We start from the raw sequence: 20489 nt of genomic DNA, 5'->3' as shown, positions 1-20489 counted from the left end.
TGTGGTTCAGTTCAACTGTAATTTAACTCAAGTGGAGGCCTTTTGCAGGCTCTGGGGCCCTGGGTGAGTCACTCAACTACCTCTGGGGCTCAGGAGCTTCACCTGTCAAATCAGGTTAATGTCATCAGAACCTGAAGAATGGTGAAGGAGGCAAAGGCAATACATTTAGGGCTCCACGAGAGATTGGAAAATCTCCTATTTTCCTTGAAAGGAAAATGACAGACAAATATAACAGCGAGAGACTTAAAATTCCTTTGTAGTCCAGCCTACATGTTGCAATCAGCTGAAGAGTCTGAAAGCAAAGCTTGCTGGAAAGTGGCTGCAAGCAGACCTCCCTCCCGTGTGGACTGTGGTTTCCTATTTCCCATTGAGTCAAGTCCCAATGTCTAAGCTAGGCAGGCAAATGGCTTCAAAAATGAGTCCCTCCCCTTTGGCATTTCCAATATTGTTTCTTGATACTCCCTCATCTATCCTACCCTATACATCAGAGATTAGTGAACTTCAGCCCAGGAGCCAAATTTGGACTATTTTTGTAAGTAAAATTGTACTGGCATAGAGCAATACTCATTTGTTCATGTGTTGTCCATGGCTGCTTTTGTGCTGCAATGGCAGAACTGAGTAACTGTGAAAGAAACTATACATAGCTTCTTAGTTCACAAACCCTAAAATAATATCTGGCCCTTTACAGGAAAAATTTGCTGATCCCTGGTGTATACTGAAAAGTCTTTTAGTCATGACCCACATTAAATACATTTTACAGTGAGACCTAGTATACACATAGATATCTGAGTGTATATATATATATATATATATATTTCTCAAAATAGCATGTACCTTTACTAAATGCAATGCATTCTGATAGTTGCTAGTCTATTATATTTTCTTTAAAGGCTATTCATGGGTATACCAATCTCATGACCCTAAATTAGTCTTGATGCATACTTCTCTGGAGAAACTTAACAACTAGCTGCCTATATGACACATGTCTCCTGCTCTCCCACTTCTATTCCTTTCCTGACATTGCTCCTTCTATCAGACAAGGCCCTGTCTTTTCATCTCTATGTGTGCAAATCATTCCCATTCTTTAAGAACTATGCAACTTGCATCTCTTCCAGGAAGCCTGCTTTGAACTTTCAGTTCCAAACCACTCTCTCCTTTTCTCATCTCCCATGCATTTTTTCTATTTCTCTACTGTGGAACTTTAAAGATTCTTCTTGGTAGAAAACTCATTTGTGGATCTAACTATGTACCCTGAAGATCTTGAGTTTCTTAAGTGTGTGGTCTTAAGAATTTTGTATTCTACATACCACCCAATACAGTACCTTGTACTCTATAAGTTCTAAATAAATATTTATTAAGTTGAGGTCAGCAAATATTTGTTATTAAGGATATAATATTATTATATAATATATAATATTTTATCCTTTAATTTTGAAGACTATAAGTTTATGATATATTGTAAGCACTCAATAAATGTTTATAAAGACAGGCAGACTGAGGGTGTGGGGGATAACCTGGACTGACCAGTCTCCATTCCAGTTGTGAGATTTGCATTATTTTAATAACCAGTAGGTAGAATTATTACTTGATTATTTTTTGAATCACATTCACTGGTTTAGACACAAAGAACACCAAAAAAGACAGGCAGAAAAACAATTTTTTTTTCAGCAGAGTAAAAGCATAAAAATTTCAACTGTCCTAAGCAGACTTGCCATCCACATGTTCTGAGATCAAACAGTAGTAATTAAGAGAGCTTGATATGGTTTCTCTTTTTCCAAGGAGACAAAGATGCCTTCCAATATTTTTGTACCATTTATGGTAATGCTATTAGAGTAACTGATTTTGGAAAAAGGATAAAAGTTTCCAGAGGAAAATTCCTTCAAGAACCCCAATATAGCCTTAAATGCTGTCATTATGACCAGTTAGAGTGATTTTACTGCAATCTGTTTAAGCATGACCAAATAAGACTTATTCCTAGCAATTCAAGGATGGTTTGATACCAGCAAATCAATCATTATATTTCATAACATTCACATAATAAAGGAGAAAAACACATTAATATATGACTAGATTCTTACAGGGAACCTTCCAGCAGCCATTTATAATATGATTCTAAGTAACATAAGAATAGGGAAAAATACTTAAGCATGCTAACCGATTTTACCAATATTAAAAAGCAATCATTAAAACAGATGGTAAAATACTTAATCAATTTCCATTAAAATCATTAACTATCACAACTGTTATTTAACATTATTTTGAAAAATGTAGCTAAAGCAGTAAGAATAGGAAATATAAGGTCCAAATATTAGAAAACACAAAAACCTTTTAATCATAAATATTATGGATGTACACCTAAAAAATACCAAGAACATGAAAACCTTTTAGAAAATAAAGTGCCATAATTTATAGTGGAATCTGTTAAGGGGGCTCCACACCAGAGAAAAGGCATAATCAATAGCTTCTCTTTATATAATCATTAAACAAATTAGAAAGTGAAATGAAGACATCATCATTAAAATCAACTGTTAAAAGCTCTACAAGACATATGACTCAGTTTCTTCAATGAATAAACTAGAAAGAGAAAATTTAGAGGGAAGAAATTCAGATTAAAAGAGACTTAAGACATATCAACCAGTTATGATGTAAGATCTTTTGGATTTTAATTGTAAAAATCTATTAACGTGGAGGAATGTTAACAATAGGAGAAATTATTAAGATATTAGTTTTGAGGTTCCATGTCTATGCTTCTATTTAGGATGTTGAGATGTACAAGAGAATGTTATTCCCATTTCAGTAATAAGAAGAGGTCAGAAAACCTATGAAATCATAATTTTTTAACTGATTAGAGATTGGAGGTCACAGGCAATAAAATGAATTTGAGACTCTTAAGCCCCTTCAAGGAAAGACAGGGCACAAAAACCAACTCATCTTTGACAGAGCAGAGGAAAAAGAGGATGTTTCCATACAAGTGAATAATAAAAGCCACATGAGAGTTTTAAAAAGTCTTAAAGGCCAAGTACAGTCTATCACATTAGTTTAAAATCCTTAGAGTCCCAGATACAAGGGGCCCACTTCCAAATTCTTTCCCATAATTTCACTGAGTACTTATAAGAAAGACTGGAAAAAGAGAGAGACAGAGAGACTTGGTGGTGCTGGCATGCAGGAGATGTTCAATTCCTGCCAAGAGATAAGCATGAAACTCTTCCAGTTCCCCAAATCTTTCTTTAATAGGAAACAAATGCTTTAAGCTCCTGGATGAATAAGCTGCAAACTTTATTATGCCTCGGACCCAGGCAAAGATTCCCTGCTACTGAAACAGGGGTTGAAATAAAAACAGCCTGCCCCTGGAGAAAGGGTAGGAAACCTTGGGCCCAGAATCCCATGCCAATACTAAACAGAGGTCTCCTGCCACTAAAGAAGGGTCAACAGAGGTCTATTTTGCATCACACATGCCGTAACAGCTGAAAGGTGTGAATGACACAGCAACACTGAAAAATCTCCTCCATCACCCATGCTCACTTTTAGTACACAGCAAAAATATCCCACTTTTGGAAGAATTTGAAACCTGGGATACACTGCTGTATAGCACTGGGAGCTATATCTAGTCACTTACAATGAATGGAGCATGATAATGTGAGAAAAAAGAATGTTTATATGTATATGTGACTGGGTCATCTTGCTGTATAGTAGAAAATTGACAGAACACTGTAAACCAGCTATAATGGAAAAAAATTAAAATCATTATAAATGAAAAAAAGACTATAACAGACATAATAAAATCTAAGCCCAGCTCAACTCCTGATTATATTTAACTTAACCTTATACACTAATGCCCTGATAGAAGAAGGTGTATGCCCATTTCTAGGTATAAATATGATTTACCTGAGTCTCTACTGATCTCATATGCATCCTTCCCAGCATTCAATGAAAAATTATGAGATATACAAAAAGCAAGAAAGAGTAAACCATTGCTTTATCAAGAGACAAAGCAATGAAGAGAATCAGAGTCAGAAAAGAATCAGATGTTGGAACAATCAGACAAAAAGTTTATAATAACTATGTTTAATATGTTAAATGATCCAGTAGGAAAAAAAAGACATAAATAGAGGAGAAATTTCATCAAAGAGATGAAAATTACTTAAAAAGAGTCAAAGAGAAATACTAGAAATAAAAACAGTATCAGATGAAGAAATCCTTCACTGGGCTTAGCAAAAGATTGGACACAGCTCAGGAAAGAATCAGTAATGTGCCAAAAGATACGTTCTAAACTGAAACACAAAAAAAGAAAAAGAGGAAATAAAACCAAATAGTGCATGTAAGAGCTCTGAGACAAGATATGGCCACAAATTATCTAACATATGAGTAAGTGGAGTCTCAGAGATAAGAGAATAGGGGAAGAGTTATATTTGAAAAGATAATGGCTGAGAATTTTCTAAAATTAATTTTCTAAAATTAATGAAATAACAGATCTAAGAATCCCAAAGAACCCCAAGCAGGATTAAAAAATACATGTACGGAGATATATTATGATTAAACTGTTAAAAACAAAAGATAAAAAGAACATAATGAAGTTAGCCAGAGGTGGAAGGCAGGGGAAATTTAAATACAGAACAATAGCAGTAAGAACTAGAGCCAACTTTTTGGAAGCTATGTAGGACAGAGCACAATAGAGTGACATCTTTAAAATATTGAAAGAAGAATGTATATAAATGTATAACTGGGTCACTTTTGCTGTATAGCAGAAATTGACAGAACATTGTACATCAACTATAATAAATTTTTTTTAAAAAATACTGAAAGAAGAAATTATTATTATTTTTTTGAAAGAGAATGCTGTTGTTTTATTTTTTTATATTACTCAATGAATTTATTACATTTATAGCTGTACAATTATTATCGCAACACAACTTTATATTATTTTTTAACTTTGTAGCTGAGATAATAGTACTATGGTCCTACATATATATAAGTATATATATATATGTATATATGTACAATATATATATGTGTATATATATACACACGCACACACAAAATAAAATATGATATATCTTCTTTTTCCTCAGTAGCTCTTATACTTAAAGATTCACAATAGGGATTGCTTCACAATAATCAGGGAGGAGGGCTTCCTTTGTGAATGAGAGTGGAGATAAAGTAAGATTGACCATGAGTTGAGGACAGTTAAACCTAGGTGATGAGCACATGGGAATTCGATTCCACCCCATGTATATATTATGAGTTCCATTTTTAAAAATACGGCTTTTTCAAATATTTAAAGGCTAATAGTAACCCATTGGTCTTAGGAACCAAAAAGTTGATGCAATTCCAAATAAAAATAACAAACCTATTAGCCTCTTTTACACTAGTTACACTATTCATATTAACATTACCAATGATACATATATATATATATATTTAATTTTCATGCTAGAACTTTGTTGAAAGAAAGGGAAATTTTTAAAATGAAGAAGAAATGGGCAGAAGAGGTGAGTGTGTGATAGCACATATCCTCCTAGGTTTCTCTGATTTTTTTTTTTTTTTTTTGCCTCCAACTTTTCCTCCAGCCTTTGATTCATAGTGGGCTCACAGGTCCCCAAACTGGGAATACGGAGTGCTGCAGCCACCCTCTCCAGCAATACCAACCCCACAAAGCCTACCAGTGCCAAAGCTCTCCTCTCCACAAAGAGAGCACCGGCCCGAGTCCATCAGATTTGAGAAGAATCTCCATCCAGCTGGGGTCTCATACACTGGAACCTTCATTGATTTGGCCACTCTGAAAAATGAAATTTGAGGCAATAGTCAATTCATAGTTCTCCTTCCTTTTTTTTTCTTAGCACATAAGGAAGTCTTTAGGCTGTATTAATGCAATAACTAGATTTCAGAACATCCTGAACAGTGTGGACAGTTTTTGAGATGTCAAGTCATGAAGTAGAGAATGATAAATAGCCTATGTCAATAGCACTCAATTTTGTTTTCCCCATAATATAGAAAATATTAAGTTCATGTATAGAATATTCTTACATGTATGTTTCCCTCCTTCTCTCTCTCTCTCTCTCTCTCTCTCTCTCCTTTATCTTCGTGGTAAGATCCTAATTGGGGGATCTCAGACTCCAAATTAAGGTGGTATTTGTGTGCACCCACTTTGGAAAAAATGTTTGACAGTATCTACTTAAGATGAATATACACAAATCCTACAAACCAGCTATTCAACTCTTAGAAATTACGAATGACATTCAGTAGACACCGTGGTATCCTGCTCTGCTTCATGCCCAAACACAGACAGAGACTTTAGGACTTTCAGGACTGGAGCATTCATTCCACCAGCTGCTAGGAATGTTGATGGCTGACAGCTCACAGATGTGGTTCCCACTCTCTTCCAAAGAGGAATGTCTCATTCAAAATTATGCTCCCTTCCCTGTGTCAATCCACATCCAATGACTGGCAAATTAGGGATATATAAAGGCATAGCCTCCTTGCTCCTATCTGGCACAATTCTGTAGGGCCATTTCAGCTCCAGAGCTCGCCATAGGTTGGCCAAGGCTTTTGTTGTGACTGCATTGCAGTCCAACTTCTCCCTCTGTCCAATCTTCCTTTCTCCCTCCCCATAGGAGTTGCTCTTGAAGGAAACTTTGACCTTGATAGCAGAAAGGAATGAAGTCCCTGCAAGTAAATGTCTCTCAGAGCTGCTTCCTGGGGAACCCAGAAGGGATATCATTCAACAGGGTATGTGTACAAGATTTTACAAATATGATGATAGAATCAGAATTGGTAATAACTGAAACAACTCAAATGTCCATCAAAGTAGAATACGCAAATAAATGATTTCCAATATATAATAAAACAGCATACATTTCATTAAACTACTGCTAGGTGCAACAACATTAATGAATCTGACAAACATAACTTCAGGAAAAAGAAACCGGGAGTTCCCTTTGTGGCTCAGCAGTAACGAACCCAACTAGTATCCATGAGGATGCGAGTTCGATCCCTGGCCTTACTCAGGAGGTTAAGGATCTGGTGTTTCCATGAGCTGTGGTGTAGGACACAGCCATGGATTGGATTCTGCGTTGCTGTGGCTGTGGTGTAGACGGGCAGCTGTAGCTCTGATTCTACCCCTAGCCTGGTAACTTCCATATGCTGCAGGTATGGCCCTAAAAAAAGGACAAAAAAAAAAGTAGAAGAAGAAGAATAAAACTGATAACAAAGGAATATATACTATATGGTTCCATTTAGACAAAATTCAAAAACAGGAGTTCCCATCGTGGCGCAGTGGTTAACGAATCCAACTAGGAACCGTGAGGTTGTGGGTTCGATCCCTGCCCTTGCTCAGTGGGTTAACGATCTGGAGTTGCCCTGCGCTGTGGTGTAGGTCGCAGCCGCGGCTCGGATCCCACGTTGCTGTGGCTCTGGCGTAGGCTGGCAGCTACAGCTCCGATTAGACCCCTAGCCTGGGAACCTCCATATGCTGCAGGAGCGGCCCAAGAAATGGCAAAAAGACCAAAAAAAAAAAAAATTCAAAAACAGCTAAAACTAACCTATACTGTCAAAATTCAGGCTCAGAGGACCAAATAGGTCAAGAGTTTTGTTCAAGGTCTCCCAGAAGTAAGAGACAAAGCTAGAATTTAGACCTATGTCTGCTTAACTTCTGCTCATGTTTCATTCCACTATGCCACGCTGTCTCTCCAAATGTTTTAGTGCTTCAAGACATACCTAGATCCCAAAACATGCTGGGAAATGAGCTGCTACCACAGACACTGGATTGAAAGTTTCATCTTCCCTGCATGGAAGCAACAAAAGAGAAAAGCACCAAATGCCTGCCACCAGCCAGGTTTGGTTCTTTGAATACTCTAAGAGCAGAAGGTGATGGTAGAGAGAAACCAGTGAATGTGTCTTGGTGAAGAAGAAGAAAAATACACGTACAACAAAGGACAAAAAATAATAGTGATTTCTTTAGGTTTGTTTTGTGGTCAGCTAGTGGGAAAAAATACCTAGAAACTCTTGCCACAGGAAAGTAAACACTTGTCTTTCCATCAAACCCAAATACAATTAACATACTTGAGATCTTGTAGAAGCGCATGCTAAGTCTTTTTCAAGTTTGCTTTGAAAAGAAGCACCTTTTGGATGCTTGGGTGTTACATCAAAATTCTGTTTTCTCTTTTTTTCAAGAGTCTAAAAAAGATATACAATCATGCATAAGCCCTGGTAGGAATAATGAAACAAATCCTCCCCAAAGTGTAGAACCAAGGTAAATTTTCAGAGCCATTAATTTGATGGTCAGAAGCTCAAGGAAGGAGAAATCATTCATACAGAAGCTTCTGAGGGCAGAACATAGTACAGCCTGGGCCAAAATTAATTTAGCTAAAATGAATGTATATGACTACCAAGCAGAATGAGTAACATGGGGCAGAGGTGAGGGTAAGAGAGAGGCTACAGGGTGTGGGGATATATATTCTCTGGCCAAAACATTCCTGTGATTCAAAGCCAAGTTGGCAGATCTAAAGGGAGGGGAAAGGATTTCCCCAGCTCCCACCCTTCTCAATTTATCACTGTCAGCAGGTCATCGGGCTGAAGGCTGAGGCTGGATTTTTAAAGGACCGGATACTTTTATAACTATGAGCCAGTTGCAGCTATACAAGCTAAGATAACAATATGGGTAATTAAATTCCAGGATCCTGAGCATAAGTTGATTGTATCCTAGAGTCAGAAAGGAATTCCCCTCCCTTCTCCTCCTACTAAACTTGGGATCCATCCCAATGACAGCATTCAGCAGATACCACGCTCCAGACTGGTTTTTGGCAGGAGTCCTCAGTGGAGTCTCTGAAATCCTCTGGTATAAAAGCTAAAAGTGAAGCTGCTCATGCTGAGGGTCTGTACCCTCTCCTTGACTACTGTCACCATGTGTTAGAGACAAACAGAATTCACTTTATAAGAAAGACCAGCCTAGGAAGGAGAAGAAAGAAAATGAATCTGGGCCACAATTTTTCTGCAAATGGTAGTGAGCCCTGGTAGCCAAACACACACACACACACACACACACACACACACACACACAGAAGGTGGAGATAATCTTAGCATTGATTTTAAAACCTCTCAAAATGTGGCTTCTGGTTGAAGTAGCCTAAACCTATCTTTCCAATATTTTTTCCCATGTTATTCCCCACATGCTCCAAAAAAAAAAAAAAAAAAAAAAACTGAACCATCTCTTACTTTCTTTTCTTTTTTTGTCTTTTGCTATTTCTTGGGCCACTCCCGAGGCATATGGAGGTTCCCAGGCTAGGGGTCTAATCGGAGCTGTAGCCACCGGCCTACGCCAGAGCCACAGCAATGCCAGATCCGAGTCGTGTCTGCAACCTACACCACAGCTCACGGCAACGCCGGATCGTTAACCCACTGAGCAAGGGCAGGGACCGAACCCGCAACCTCATGGTTCCTAGTCGGATTCGTTAACCACTGCGCCACGATGGGAACTCCCATCTCTTACTTTCTAAATATGCTTTTGCATTTGTATTGCTGCTGTTGTCAATTTCTGAGCCCTTCTTCATGCTTCTTGTTACCTGGATTAACCCTCCTTTCCAATCTCTCTCAAAATACTTCATGTTGCTTCAAAACCTATCTTAAATGCCCTGCCACCATGAAGCCTGTGGCAAAGGCTGTTAGGTGGTCAACAATCACATCTGTTTTTTTGGACACAGCTGGACCACCTCCCTCAAGTTTCACTGTGGCCACATGCGGAGTGGCCAATGGAACTCGAGTAGAAATGTTGAACACTTTTTTCTGATCTGGCTATTAAAACTTCCTCTCTTTATAAACAAATGGGACCTAATCAAACCTACAAGCTTTTGCACAGGAAAGGAAACCATAAACAAAACGAAAGACAATCTATGGAATGAGAGAAACTATTTGCAAATTACGCAACTGATAAGGGCTTGATTTCCAAAATATACAAACAGCCCATACAACTCAATATCAAAAAAATAAATAAATAAACAACCCAATCAAAAAAATGAGCAAAATCCCTAAATAGACATTTCTCCAAAGAAGACTTACAGATGGTCAATAGGCACATAAATAGATGCTCATCATTACTAATTATTAGAAAAATGCCACTCAAAGCGACAATGAAAACTTCAATCAAACTACAGTGAAAACTGCAATCAAAACCTCACACTAGTCAGAATGGCCATCATTAAAAAGTCGACAAAGAATAAATGCTGGAGAGGATGTGAAGAAAAAGTAACCCTTTTATACATTTGATGCAGCCACTATGGAAAACAGCATGGAGGTTCCTCAAAAAACTAAAAATAGAACTACCATATGATCCAGCAATCCCACTCCTCAGCATATACTCAGACAAGACTCTAATTTGAAAAGATACATGCACCCTTATGTTCATAGCAGCACTATTCACAATAGCCAAGACATGAAAAAAACTAAAAATGTCCATCGACAGATGGATGGTTTAAGATGTGGTGCATATATACAAGAGAATACTATTCAACCATAACAAAGCACGAAATAATGCCATTTGCTGCAACGTTAATGCAACTAGAGATTGTCATATTAAGTGAAATAAATCAGAAAGAGAAAGACAAACACCATATGACATCACTTTTTGTTGTTGTTGTTGTTGTTGTCTTTTTGCCTTTTCTAGGGCCACTTCCACAGCACATGGAGGTTCCCAGGGTAGGGGTCTAATCAGAGCTACAGCTGCTGGCCTATGCCAGAGCCACAGCAACTCAGGATCCAAGCCACGTCTTCGACTTACACCACAGCTCACGGCAATACGGGATCCTTAACCTACTGAGCAAGGCCAGGGATCAAACCTGAAACCTCATGGTTTCTAGCCGGATTTGTTAACCACTGAGCTAAGATGGGAACTCCATATGACATCACTTTTATGTGGAATCTAAAATATGGCACAAATGAGCCTATCTACAAAACGGAAACAGACTCACAGACATGGAGAACAGACTTGTGGTTGCCAATGGGGAAGGGTGGAAGGGGAGGGAAGATTGGGAGTTTGGGATTAGCAAAGGTATACTATTATATATAGGATGGATAAACAACACGCTCCTACTGTATAGCATAGGGAATATACTCAGCATCCTCCGATAAACCATAGCGGAAAATCATATGAAAAAGACTATCACTGAATCACTTTGCTATACATGAGAAAGTAACACAACATTGTAAACCAACTATACTTCAATAAAATAAAAAAAAAAAAACATTCTCCATGATCTTTCTCTTTTGTCACTTTAAGGTGGACAAGCCCAGCAATTCTAGAAGCTACATGTTGAAGATGGTGGATTTCCCAGTTGGAAGGATCTGGATCTCTGAATCACCATTTGGAGCAGAATTACAGAATTAATCAGTCAGGAACACCTGTTTTTAACTTTAAATGATTGAGAAATACCTTTTGCTGTGTTTGAGTCCTTGTACATTTGGGGATTAGTTTTGTAGCAGCAGCTCCCTTACTGTAACAAATACAAGTCTCTCTTCAATGCCATAATCAACCCAAAGTAACCCTTCCTGCCCCTATGCTTCCTCTCACTTGGGAGGGGGTCTTTCTGTTCACACTGCCATTGTATATGTTGTTACCTCCTTAACACTTTCCCTCCACAGACAGACACAACTACCACCTCCAAGGTGTTAGAAGTTCCTTGAAAGCAGGTACTGTGTCTTACATACCTTTATAGTTCTATGTCCAGGATAGCATAGTACCTTGTCAGACTTGCCCTCAATACATTCTTTATGATTTTGGTTGACTAATATCTATTTTTTAAGGAAAGTTATTGAACAGCAAGGGAAAATTGTCTCTATTTTATGGTCTCTTTTCATTGTAGTTTCTTTACATTATATTAAAATATAATTAGGTAATTTGTGCATGTTTCATTTAAATTAGTCATTTTAAACAAAGAGAATTTCTCCAGATATTAATTAGTGGGGATATCAGGATAAGACAAAAGCATTTCTTGAAGATAAAGATCTCACAGGAGTTCCCATCGTGGTGCAGTGGTTAATGAATCTGACTAGGAACCATGAGGTTGCGGGTTCGATCCCTGCCCTTGCTCAGTGGGTTAACGATCCGGTGTTGCCGTGAGCTATGGCGTAGGCCAGTGGTTACAGCTCCAATTAGACCCCTAGCCTGGGCACCTCCATATGCTGTGGGAGTGGCTCAAGAAAAGGCAAAAAGACAAAAAAAAAAAAAAAGATCTCACAGGATTAGGGTAGTGACTATATGAGAATCAAAGGTTGGGGGAATCGAAGGACACGTTATTTCTATATTACAAGTCTGGTGGTCACCTTACCCTCATGTGCTCACACAAGACTCCAGATACAAACGCATCCTAAAAGATTCCTCAAAGCTCACTACATGGGGAGGTGCTAGTTTATCCACCTTTGTGCCTCCCACATCCAGCACAGTGCATGCCCATAGTAGGTATTAAAAGATGTTAACTTAATTATTCAGTACTACATCATGGTATGCAATAATATTTTACTGGAATATCAATGGTTGTTAATGACTCTCCTTTACCCTGCAAGAGAACAGCCAAATAAACAATGACTAATTATACCAAGTACATGAGGCATAATCAGCTGCTCCTGGAATTTTTTTAAATGAATTTTATTACATTTATAGTCGTACAATGATCCTCACAACCCATTTTTATAGCATTTCCTTCCCAAACCCCTAGTGCATCCCTCTACCCACCTGCTCCTAGAATCTTACCTTAAGAAAGTTTCAATAGATTTAAATAGGACAAGATCCAGGTCCCTCTTCCTTTGATTTATCTTCAAATGTGTACTTTCTTAAGAAAGAGCTTAGCAGACCTCTTGGTTCTATTTTCTACACACTGAACTCTCAGCCCCCCAACTTTTCTTGGCTATACCCGCAGCATACGAAAGTTACTGGGCCAGGGATCAAACCCACACCACAGCAGCAACCCCAAACTGCTACAATAACAACACTAGATCCTTAACCCTCTGAGTCACAAAGAAACTCCTCTAGGCACTTTTTAAAAAAGCCTCCAAGAGTTCTCATCGTGGCACAGTGGAAACGAATCTGACTAGGAACCATGAGGTTGCAGGTTCAAACCCTGGCTTTGCTCAGTGGGTTAAGGATCTGGCATTGCTGTGAACTTTGGTGTCAGTCGCAGACATGGCTAGGATCCTGTGTTGCCATGGCTATGGCATAGGTGGGCAGCTGTAGCTCTGATTCGACTCCAAGCCTGGGAACTTCCATGTGCCATGGGTGCAGCCCTGAAAAAAAAAAAAAGAAAAAAGAAAAAAAAAAAGCACACACACAAAATAAAATAAAAATAAAATTTAAAAAAAAGCCTCCATCTGCTTAGGTTAGGAGAGGATAGATATTTGCCTCACGTATATCTAACAAAAGATTTATATGTATGCTACACATAAAAACTCCTACAAATCAATAAAAAAGGTAGATAACCTTTAAAAAATAGGCAAAAACCTAGAATAGACAATTTACAAAAGAAGATAGTCAAGTGACCAATTAGCATATGAAAAAAATACTGGAAAGAGTGGTATTGTCAAGTGCTGGTAAAGATTTGGAATTTCATGTACTGTTAAAGGAATGCAAGTCAGTACTGATTACATTATATTTATTTATATGATATAGTTACACAAAAAGAATAGCACAACACAAAGAAAGTGAACAAACTAGCACTATATAGAACACTATAATGAATCTCATAAACATGACATTGACTAAAAGTAAGACAGAGGAACATACACTGTGTGATTCCACTTATACAGAGTTCAAAAATAGACTAAATTAATCATCCACATTGGTCTAAGCAATTATCTTTTGGATCTGACACCAAAAGCACAGGCAATAACAGCAAACAAACAAGTAAAAAACAAGTGGGACTACATAAACTAAAAAGTTACTGCGCAGCAAAGGAAACAACCCACAAAATGAAAACCTATGGATTGGGAGAAAATATTTGCAAACCCTATATCCAATAAGGGGTTAATATCCAAAATATATAAGGAATGCTTACAGCTCAATAGCAAGAAGACAAAAAAAAAAAAATACAGCAAGAAGACAAACAATGCAGTAAAAAACGGGCAAAGGATATAAACAGTAAAATAAATTTTTTTGAAGATATGCAAATGACCAACAGATATGTGAAAAAAATGCTCAACATCACTAATCATCAGAAAAATGCCAATCAAAACCACAGTGAGAAATCACCTCACACCTATTAGAATGGCTGTTATCAAAAAGACAAGAGATAAGAGCCAGTGTGGAGAAAAGGGAACACTTGCACACTGTTGGTGGGAGTGTAAATTGGTACAGTTACTCTAGAAAATAGCATGGAGGGTCCTCAAAAAATTAAAAAAGAACTATCATATGATCCAGCCCCACTTCTGGATATTTATCCAAGGGAAATGAAAACAGGATCTCAAAAAGTTATCTGTACTTACACTTTCATTGCATCTTCATTTGCAATAGCCAACTTATGGAAACAACCTACATGTCCATTGATAGATAGATGGATAAAGAAGATGTGGTACGCAAATACAATGAATAAAAAAGAAGAAAACTCTGCCATTTGCAACAACTTGGATGAATCTGAAGGGCATTCTGCTGAGGGCATTCTGCTAAGTAAAATAAATCAGACAGAGAAAAACAAATACTGTAGAGTATTACAGACACCTGGAATCCAAAAAAATAAAATAAAATAAGACAAACTCATAGAAACAAAGAGTAGATGGGTGATTACCAGGGTCTGAGGGCATGGGGAAATGGGACTGAGGGCGTGCGGAAATGAAGAGATGTTGGTAAGAGGGTACAAATTTCCATCGATAAGTGAATAAGTTCTAAATATCTACTGTAACTATAGTTATTAATGTGTTGTACACTTGAAATTCGCTGAGAGTAGAATTCTCACCAAAATAATTTAACTATGTATAAGGTGATGAATGAGTTAACTTGATTATGATAATCATTTCACAATGTATATGAGCATCAAATCATCATGTTGTACACTTTAAATACATTACAGCTTATTTGTCAATTATACTTCAATCAAACGAAAAAAATAACCAGCAAAGCTAGTTATTGGTGACAGAAGTCAGAATGGAGGTTATCTCTGGGGAGGAGGGGGAGGCAGTGATTGGAATGGGGATCAAAGGAGGTTCAGGAATGTTGTTCTGTTTCTTTTCTCTTCCTTTTTTTTTTTTTTCCTTTTTTTTAGGGCCACACTCACAGCATATGGAGGTTCCCAGGCTAGGGGTTGAATAAGAGCTACAACTGCCAGCCTACATCACGGCCACAGCAATGCAGGATCCAAGCCACGTCTGAGACCTCCACCTACATTTCACAGAAATGCCTTAACCCACTGAGCTAGGCCAGGGAATTGAACCTGCAACCTCATGGTTACTAGCTGGATTCATTTCCTCTGCACCACAACAGGAACTCCTATCTCTTGATCCGCAATGATAGTTACATGGGTATGTTCACTTTGAGAAAATTCCTGGAGCTATGCATGAGTTATGCCTTTTAAAAACATAGATTATGCTTCAGAGTTCCCGTCGTGGCGCAGTGGTTAACGAATCCGAGTAGGAACCATGAGGTTGCGGGTTCGATCCCTGCCCTTGCTCAGTGGGTTAACGATCCAGCGTTGCCGTGAGCTGTGGTATAGGTCGCAGACACGGCTCGGATCCCGAGTTGCTGTGGCTCTGGCGTAGGCTGGTGGCTACAGCTCCGATTAGACGCCTAGCCTGGGAACCTCCATATGGCGCGGCAGCAGCCCAAGAAATAGCAAAAAAGACAAAAAAAAAATACATTATGCTTCACTTAAACATCTATTTAAAAGCAAAAGCTCTCTGCAGTATTTATGACTGAGTACATGTTTGAATTAGCCATGTTTACGTCATCCCCCAAAACAAACAAACTATTGAAGACAGAGTTTAATGGCATTGGGGACATCCTGGTTAATGTCTAGGAGATGTGTAACAAAACTGCCCACAAGTTAATCCTTTCAGTATTTTCATATCGATGAGTTCACTCTCAGATCCCTTCTCTGATATGTGGCACTGCTGGCTGGAGCTACTCTGGGGTAAAAAGTTAATGTGAGTTTGCACTTTAAAAGCATTTCTAAGGCAGCCTACCCGGCTCACAAACAAGAATCAGGCAGAGTTCAGCGAGACTGAACCAATCTCCAAGTCCACTCTTCGACTCATCTTTTGCATGGAGCAACCCATACTGTCAGGTAAAATAAATACAAAATATGACGCTGTAATAGTAAGATAACCACAGAAGTTTTCACCAACACACTCTCTCTCTAAGCTTTAGCAGAGAGCTACTTATATATAAGCTTTAGCAAAGAGCTATTTGTTCCTGGGACCTATAGAATCTCAGCATGGTCTGAACCTCAAAACTCATACATTAAAAAACACCTCCCTTGCCTATCTTAGCAGGGGGGACATAAGGACCAAATTAGATGGTTTGCAAAGAAAAAAAAAGTCCTCTACCAACTTCGAAATGTCCTACAGCATTACAACAGTATTACTGTTCTGAGTATTGGATTTTTCACTTAACCTAAAGGGAAACAAACAGATCATTTAAGGAATATTTATAAGAAAAATCAAAATATAACTGTATGCCTCTCTAAAATTCTAGATTTTGGCTAATCGTAAAACAAGCCCAGGGACCTTTGCTGCTTTATCTAAAAGCTTCTGCTCTTTCATTTTAGGAGGTGTTATGGGGGAGAAACAGGATCCTTCCCAGATAGATTTTAAATTTTGTTAGGAAACATAAGGCAGGCACATTTCTGAGCATCTTAGCTTTACTTAAAAGGCAAAAGTTGGCTTTGGGAAATTGACCAAAGATCCGAGGGAAAAAAATATATAAAACTGAAGGACTCAGAGGTTCAATCTCTTAAGCTGGTAAATGATCTGTAACCCTAGGTCTGGGAATTAACAATATCTGTATTTAGCATCTTGATGCTTGAGGACGTTGATGCAAAATGTTCCTAGTTCTAATTCTTTTCAAAGAAGAAATATTGTTGAGGGCTAGGGTTGGCAAATCTTAAGTCCCAAGTGTTCCAGTTAAGCTGAGAAAGAGACCATTGTCAGCTGTCCTTCAGATTGCCCTGAGATTGCTCCCATGAGAGAGCAAAAAGTGAATCAACTTCTTGTCCTTTTGTTTGGTTTTGAATTTTAAAGTGTGTTGACACTTTATTGAAGCTTTTTTTTTAAAGCCTGTATAATACCTTTAGCAGATTTCATTTGCTCCTATAGACAAAAAGTGGTAAATACGAACTGATGGGACAGCTCTAACTCAGGAGATAACACAACTCACTAAGCTTCTTTCTTTTCTTTTTCTTTTTTGGCCATGTCCCCAGCATGCGGAAGTTCCTGGGCCAGGAGTCGAACCCACGACACAGTAGCAACCTGAGCCACAGCAGTGACACACCTTAATGTGCTGAGCTACATGAGAACTCCAAAGCTTCTCTTTCTTAAAACCCTTGCTGTGTTTCGTCTTGTGGATTCAATTAGTGTCTCTTCCTAGATGGGACTACAAAATCTTATTGATCTTACGTTGTAAAATAGGACAGAAGGTTTACCGGGGCACAGAACGGTAAATAAATACACAGCATCTATACATGGACACCATTTTTTTTTTTTTTTTTGGTCTTTTGTCTTTTTAGATCCACACCCAAGGCATATGGAGGTTCCCAGGCTAGGGGTCAAATCAGTGCTATAACTGCCAACATTCACCACAGCCAGAGAAATGCCAGATCCGAGCTATGTCTGAGACCTATATCACAGCTCATGGCAACGTTGGATCCTTAACCCACTGAGCAAGGCCAAGGATTGAACTCAGCATCCTCATGGATACTAGTCGGGCTCGTTAACCACTGCCATGACGGGAACTCCCAACTAATTTTATAGAAAGAACAAAGTGCAGAGAAAATAAGTCTTCGCATAATGCTGCATCACCATTCCATGGGTAATGCCATGAGCAGAGGTAAACATTGAAACATTATGTCATTATCCATTTTCCCAAAGATCTGCAGCCTAATGTATGACCCAGGTTGCTGTTTCCCAGAAAGCCAGGTCAAGTCACCAGCCAGCCATCTCTAAATGGGCTCTGAGAAGACAAGTACTTATCAAGGGACATAAAAGCAGCCACTCCACCTGAAAGGTACCACATATTCCAGGATGCACTTACCCTTCCAGGATGTCCATTCTTTTTTTTACTGCTGCATCTGCAGCACATGGAAGTTCCCAGACTAGGGGTCAAATTGGAGTTGACCATAGCCATAGCCACAGCAACAGCAGATCTGAGCCACACCTGAGACCTATGTCACAGCTTGTGGCCTCAAGCCAGATCCTTGACCCACTGAGCAGGGCCATGGATTGAACCTGCATCCTCACAGATACTATGTCAGGCTCCTAACCTCTGAGCCACAACGGGAACTCCCAGGATGTCCATTCTTAGTCAAGACTAGGTTCCATTTTGACAGTAAGTATAATGAAAGCTCATGCCACATTAATTCTGCTCTAACAATTTATCTTTTTAGGAGTTCCCATCGTGGCTCAGTGGTTAACGAATCCGACTAGGAACCATGAGATTTTGGGTTCGATCCCTGGCCTTGCTCAGTGGGTTAAGGATCCAGTGATGCCATGAGCTATGGTGTAGGTTGCAGACGCAGCTTGGATCTCGAGTTGCTGTGGCTCTGGCATAGGCTGGCAGCTATAGCTCCTATTGGACTCCTAGTCTGGGAGCCTCCATATGCCGCAGGAGCGGCCCTAGAAAAGGCAAAAAGACAAAAAAAAAACTTATCTTTTTAAAAAATTTTGACTTATGAGACATAGTTATGAGGAAAGAAACTATTGAAAAAGTTGATGTCCTTTCGTGGGAAGTGATGTTTACTGCACAAGGTAAAGCTGAGTGGATGGGAAAGGTAGGCAAACATGCACGGCTGTGGAATCAAGTCCAGACACCTTTGCATGGACGAAAGGATGGACTCTGAATTTTGACTGCCTGAGTGCCCATTCAGGTCCACCCCTTCTTGGCTGGGTGACCTTAGGCAAGTTACTTAAACTCAATAAGCCCAGCTCTTTCAACTGTGCAATAGAATAACAACGGATCCCCTCAATCAGGGAGGACTCAATGGGGTAATCCTCAGGAAGCCCCAAGCACCCAGAGCAGTCCACCGGCAGCAGCAACAGCTCCTGGCACTGGTACCTCTCCTGCATTTCCCCTAATACTCCTGCCAGGGCAAACTGCTATTTCGATGGTGCTTCCTTAAAGCATCACGTAGCTTCAGATCCTTAGAGAAGGCTTCAGTTCACTTAGAGAAGGCTACTCTATCAGTTAGAGTCTCAACAGGAATAGATGACACACAAGTTGAGTAATTTGAGAAGAGTCTAATATAGGAACTATTTACATGGGTGTGGGCCATGGAGAAGGGAAGCACAACTTGGCAGGACAGAACCCCAGGGCAAGTAACATCAGAGCTCGCATCACCCCGACCCAAGACTCATTCCTGGACCCAGAAGCAAAGCTGGGTGGAGAGGGTTGCCTGGCAGGAGCCATGACCTTCAGAAGAGGCATGTTGCTACCTCACAGAAACCCACAGAAGAGTCAATTCCTGACTGCCTTTTCCTCCATCTGCAGTACTGAAGTGCTCCCAACTGTCCAAACCCAACTGATCAGGAGAGAAGATGAGCCAGTTGATACCGTCCATAGAGGTCATCCTGAAGGAAAGAGGGTAGGGAAGTGGGGGAGGGGGTCTTGGAAGCAAATAGAAGATACTGTGCACTTTCTTCATCCATCCCCCTAGACTTGGGCTACTTCCAATTGTCCAGGTTAATCAGTTCAGTCCCCTCTCTGTGCTGCCTCAGCAAATCCCACCAGTTACAACTCAGCACAGGGTCTTGCATTAGACGCTGGGACAGCTGACTGCTTCTTACCTGTGAGTGCCTGGAGGAGAAGGGTTCTGACCTCATACTTAATGGCATTTCTTAATTCCATGGAAGTATCGTGGGGTCTATCAGAACACAGAGCTTCTCCTACATGGGTACAAACGTCATTGAGATTCCAGAACTAAGTCCTTCAAATACCACAGGCAAGTACATAAAACCACTGAAAGCTTAGGATAAAGTTAAGTTATGGTGGATGAATTTCCAAATGGAATTACAGCCAAAGAATTGTCTGAAAAGATGGATAGCCTTACTTCTAAATAAGTGTGTGTTAGTTTACCAAATCCAGTACTGTTGGTTTATTGTGAAAAGGGAGATTAGGGTAAAACTGGTTTCTCTTTACCTTTGTGGGATTTCTCAGAATTAAATGCTCATTTCAGTGTAAAACTTTCAAGAGAAGATAGGGTGCCTATTCCTCATGTTTACAAGCAGCACCTCATGGGGCTAATGTTTTGTGTAGCACATGCTGGAAAACACTGGTTAAGACAAGGCAAGAAATGTAGTCTTTATATCGCTAT

At 39.3% G+C, this 20489-nt stretch overlaps 1 protein-coding gene across 1 annotated transcript in view; it reads right to left on the bottom strand.

The window, feature by feature from the left end:
• The window catches only part of PGM5 (phosphoglucomutase 5), a 199268-nt gene that overhangs the window by 71391 nt on the left and 107388 nt on the right, over positions 1-20489 (bottom strand). The window contains exon 7 of the mRNA XM_047767736.1: positions 5661-5776. Within this exon, the coding sequence (XP_047623692.1) occupies positions 5661-5776 (116 nt within the window). The remainder of the gene's footprint in view (positions 1-5660; positions 5777-20489) is intronic.

This window comes from Phacochoerus africanus, chromosome 2 (genome assembly GCF_016906955.1).
Source record: "Phacochoerus africanus isolate WHEZ1 chromosome 2, ROS_Pafr_v1, whole genome shotgun sequence".
NCBI classification, from domain to species: domain Eukaryota; kingdom Metazoa; phylum Chordata; class Mammalia; order Artiodactyla; family Suidae; genus Phacochoerus; species Phacochoerus africanus.
The sequence above is the reverse complement of the archived record's forward strand: the minus strand, read 5'-3'. Positions and strand labels throughout refer to the sequence as shown.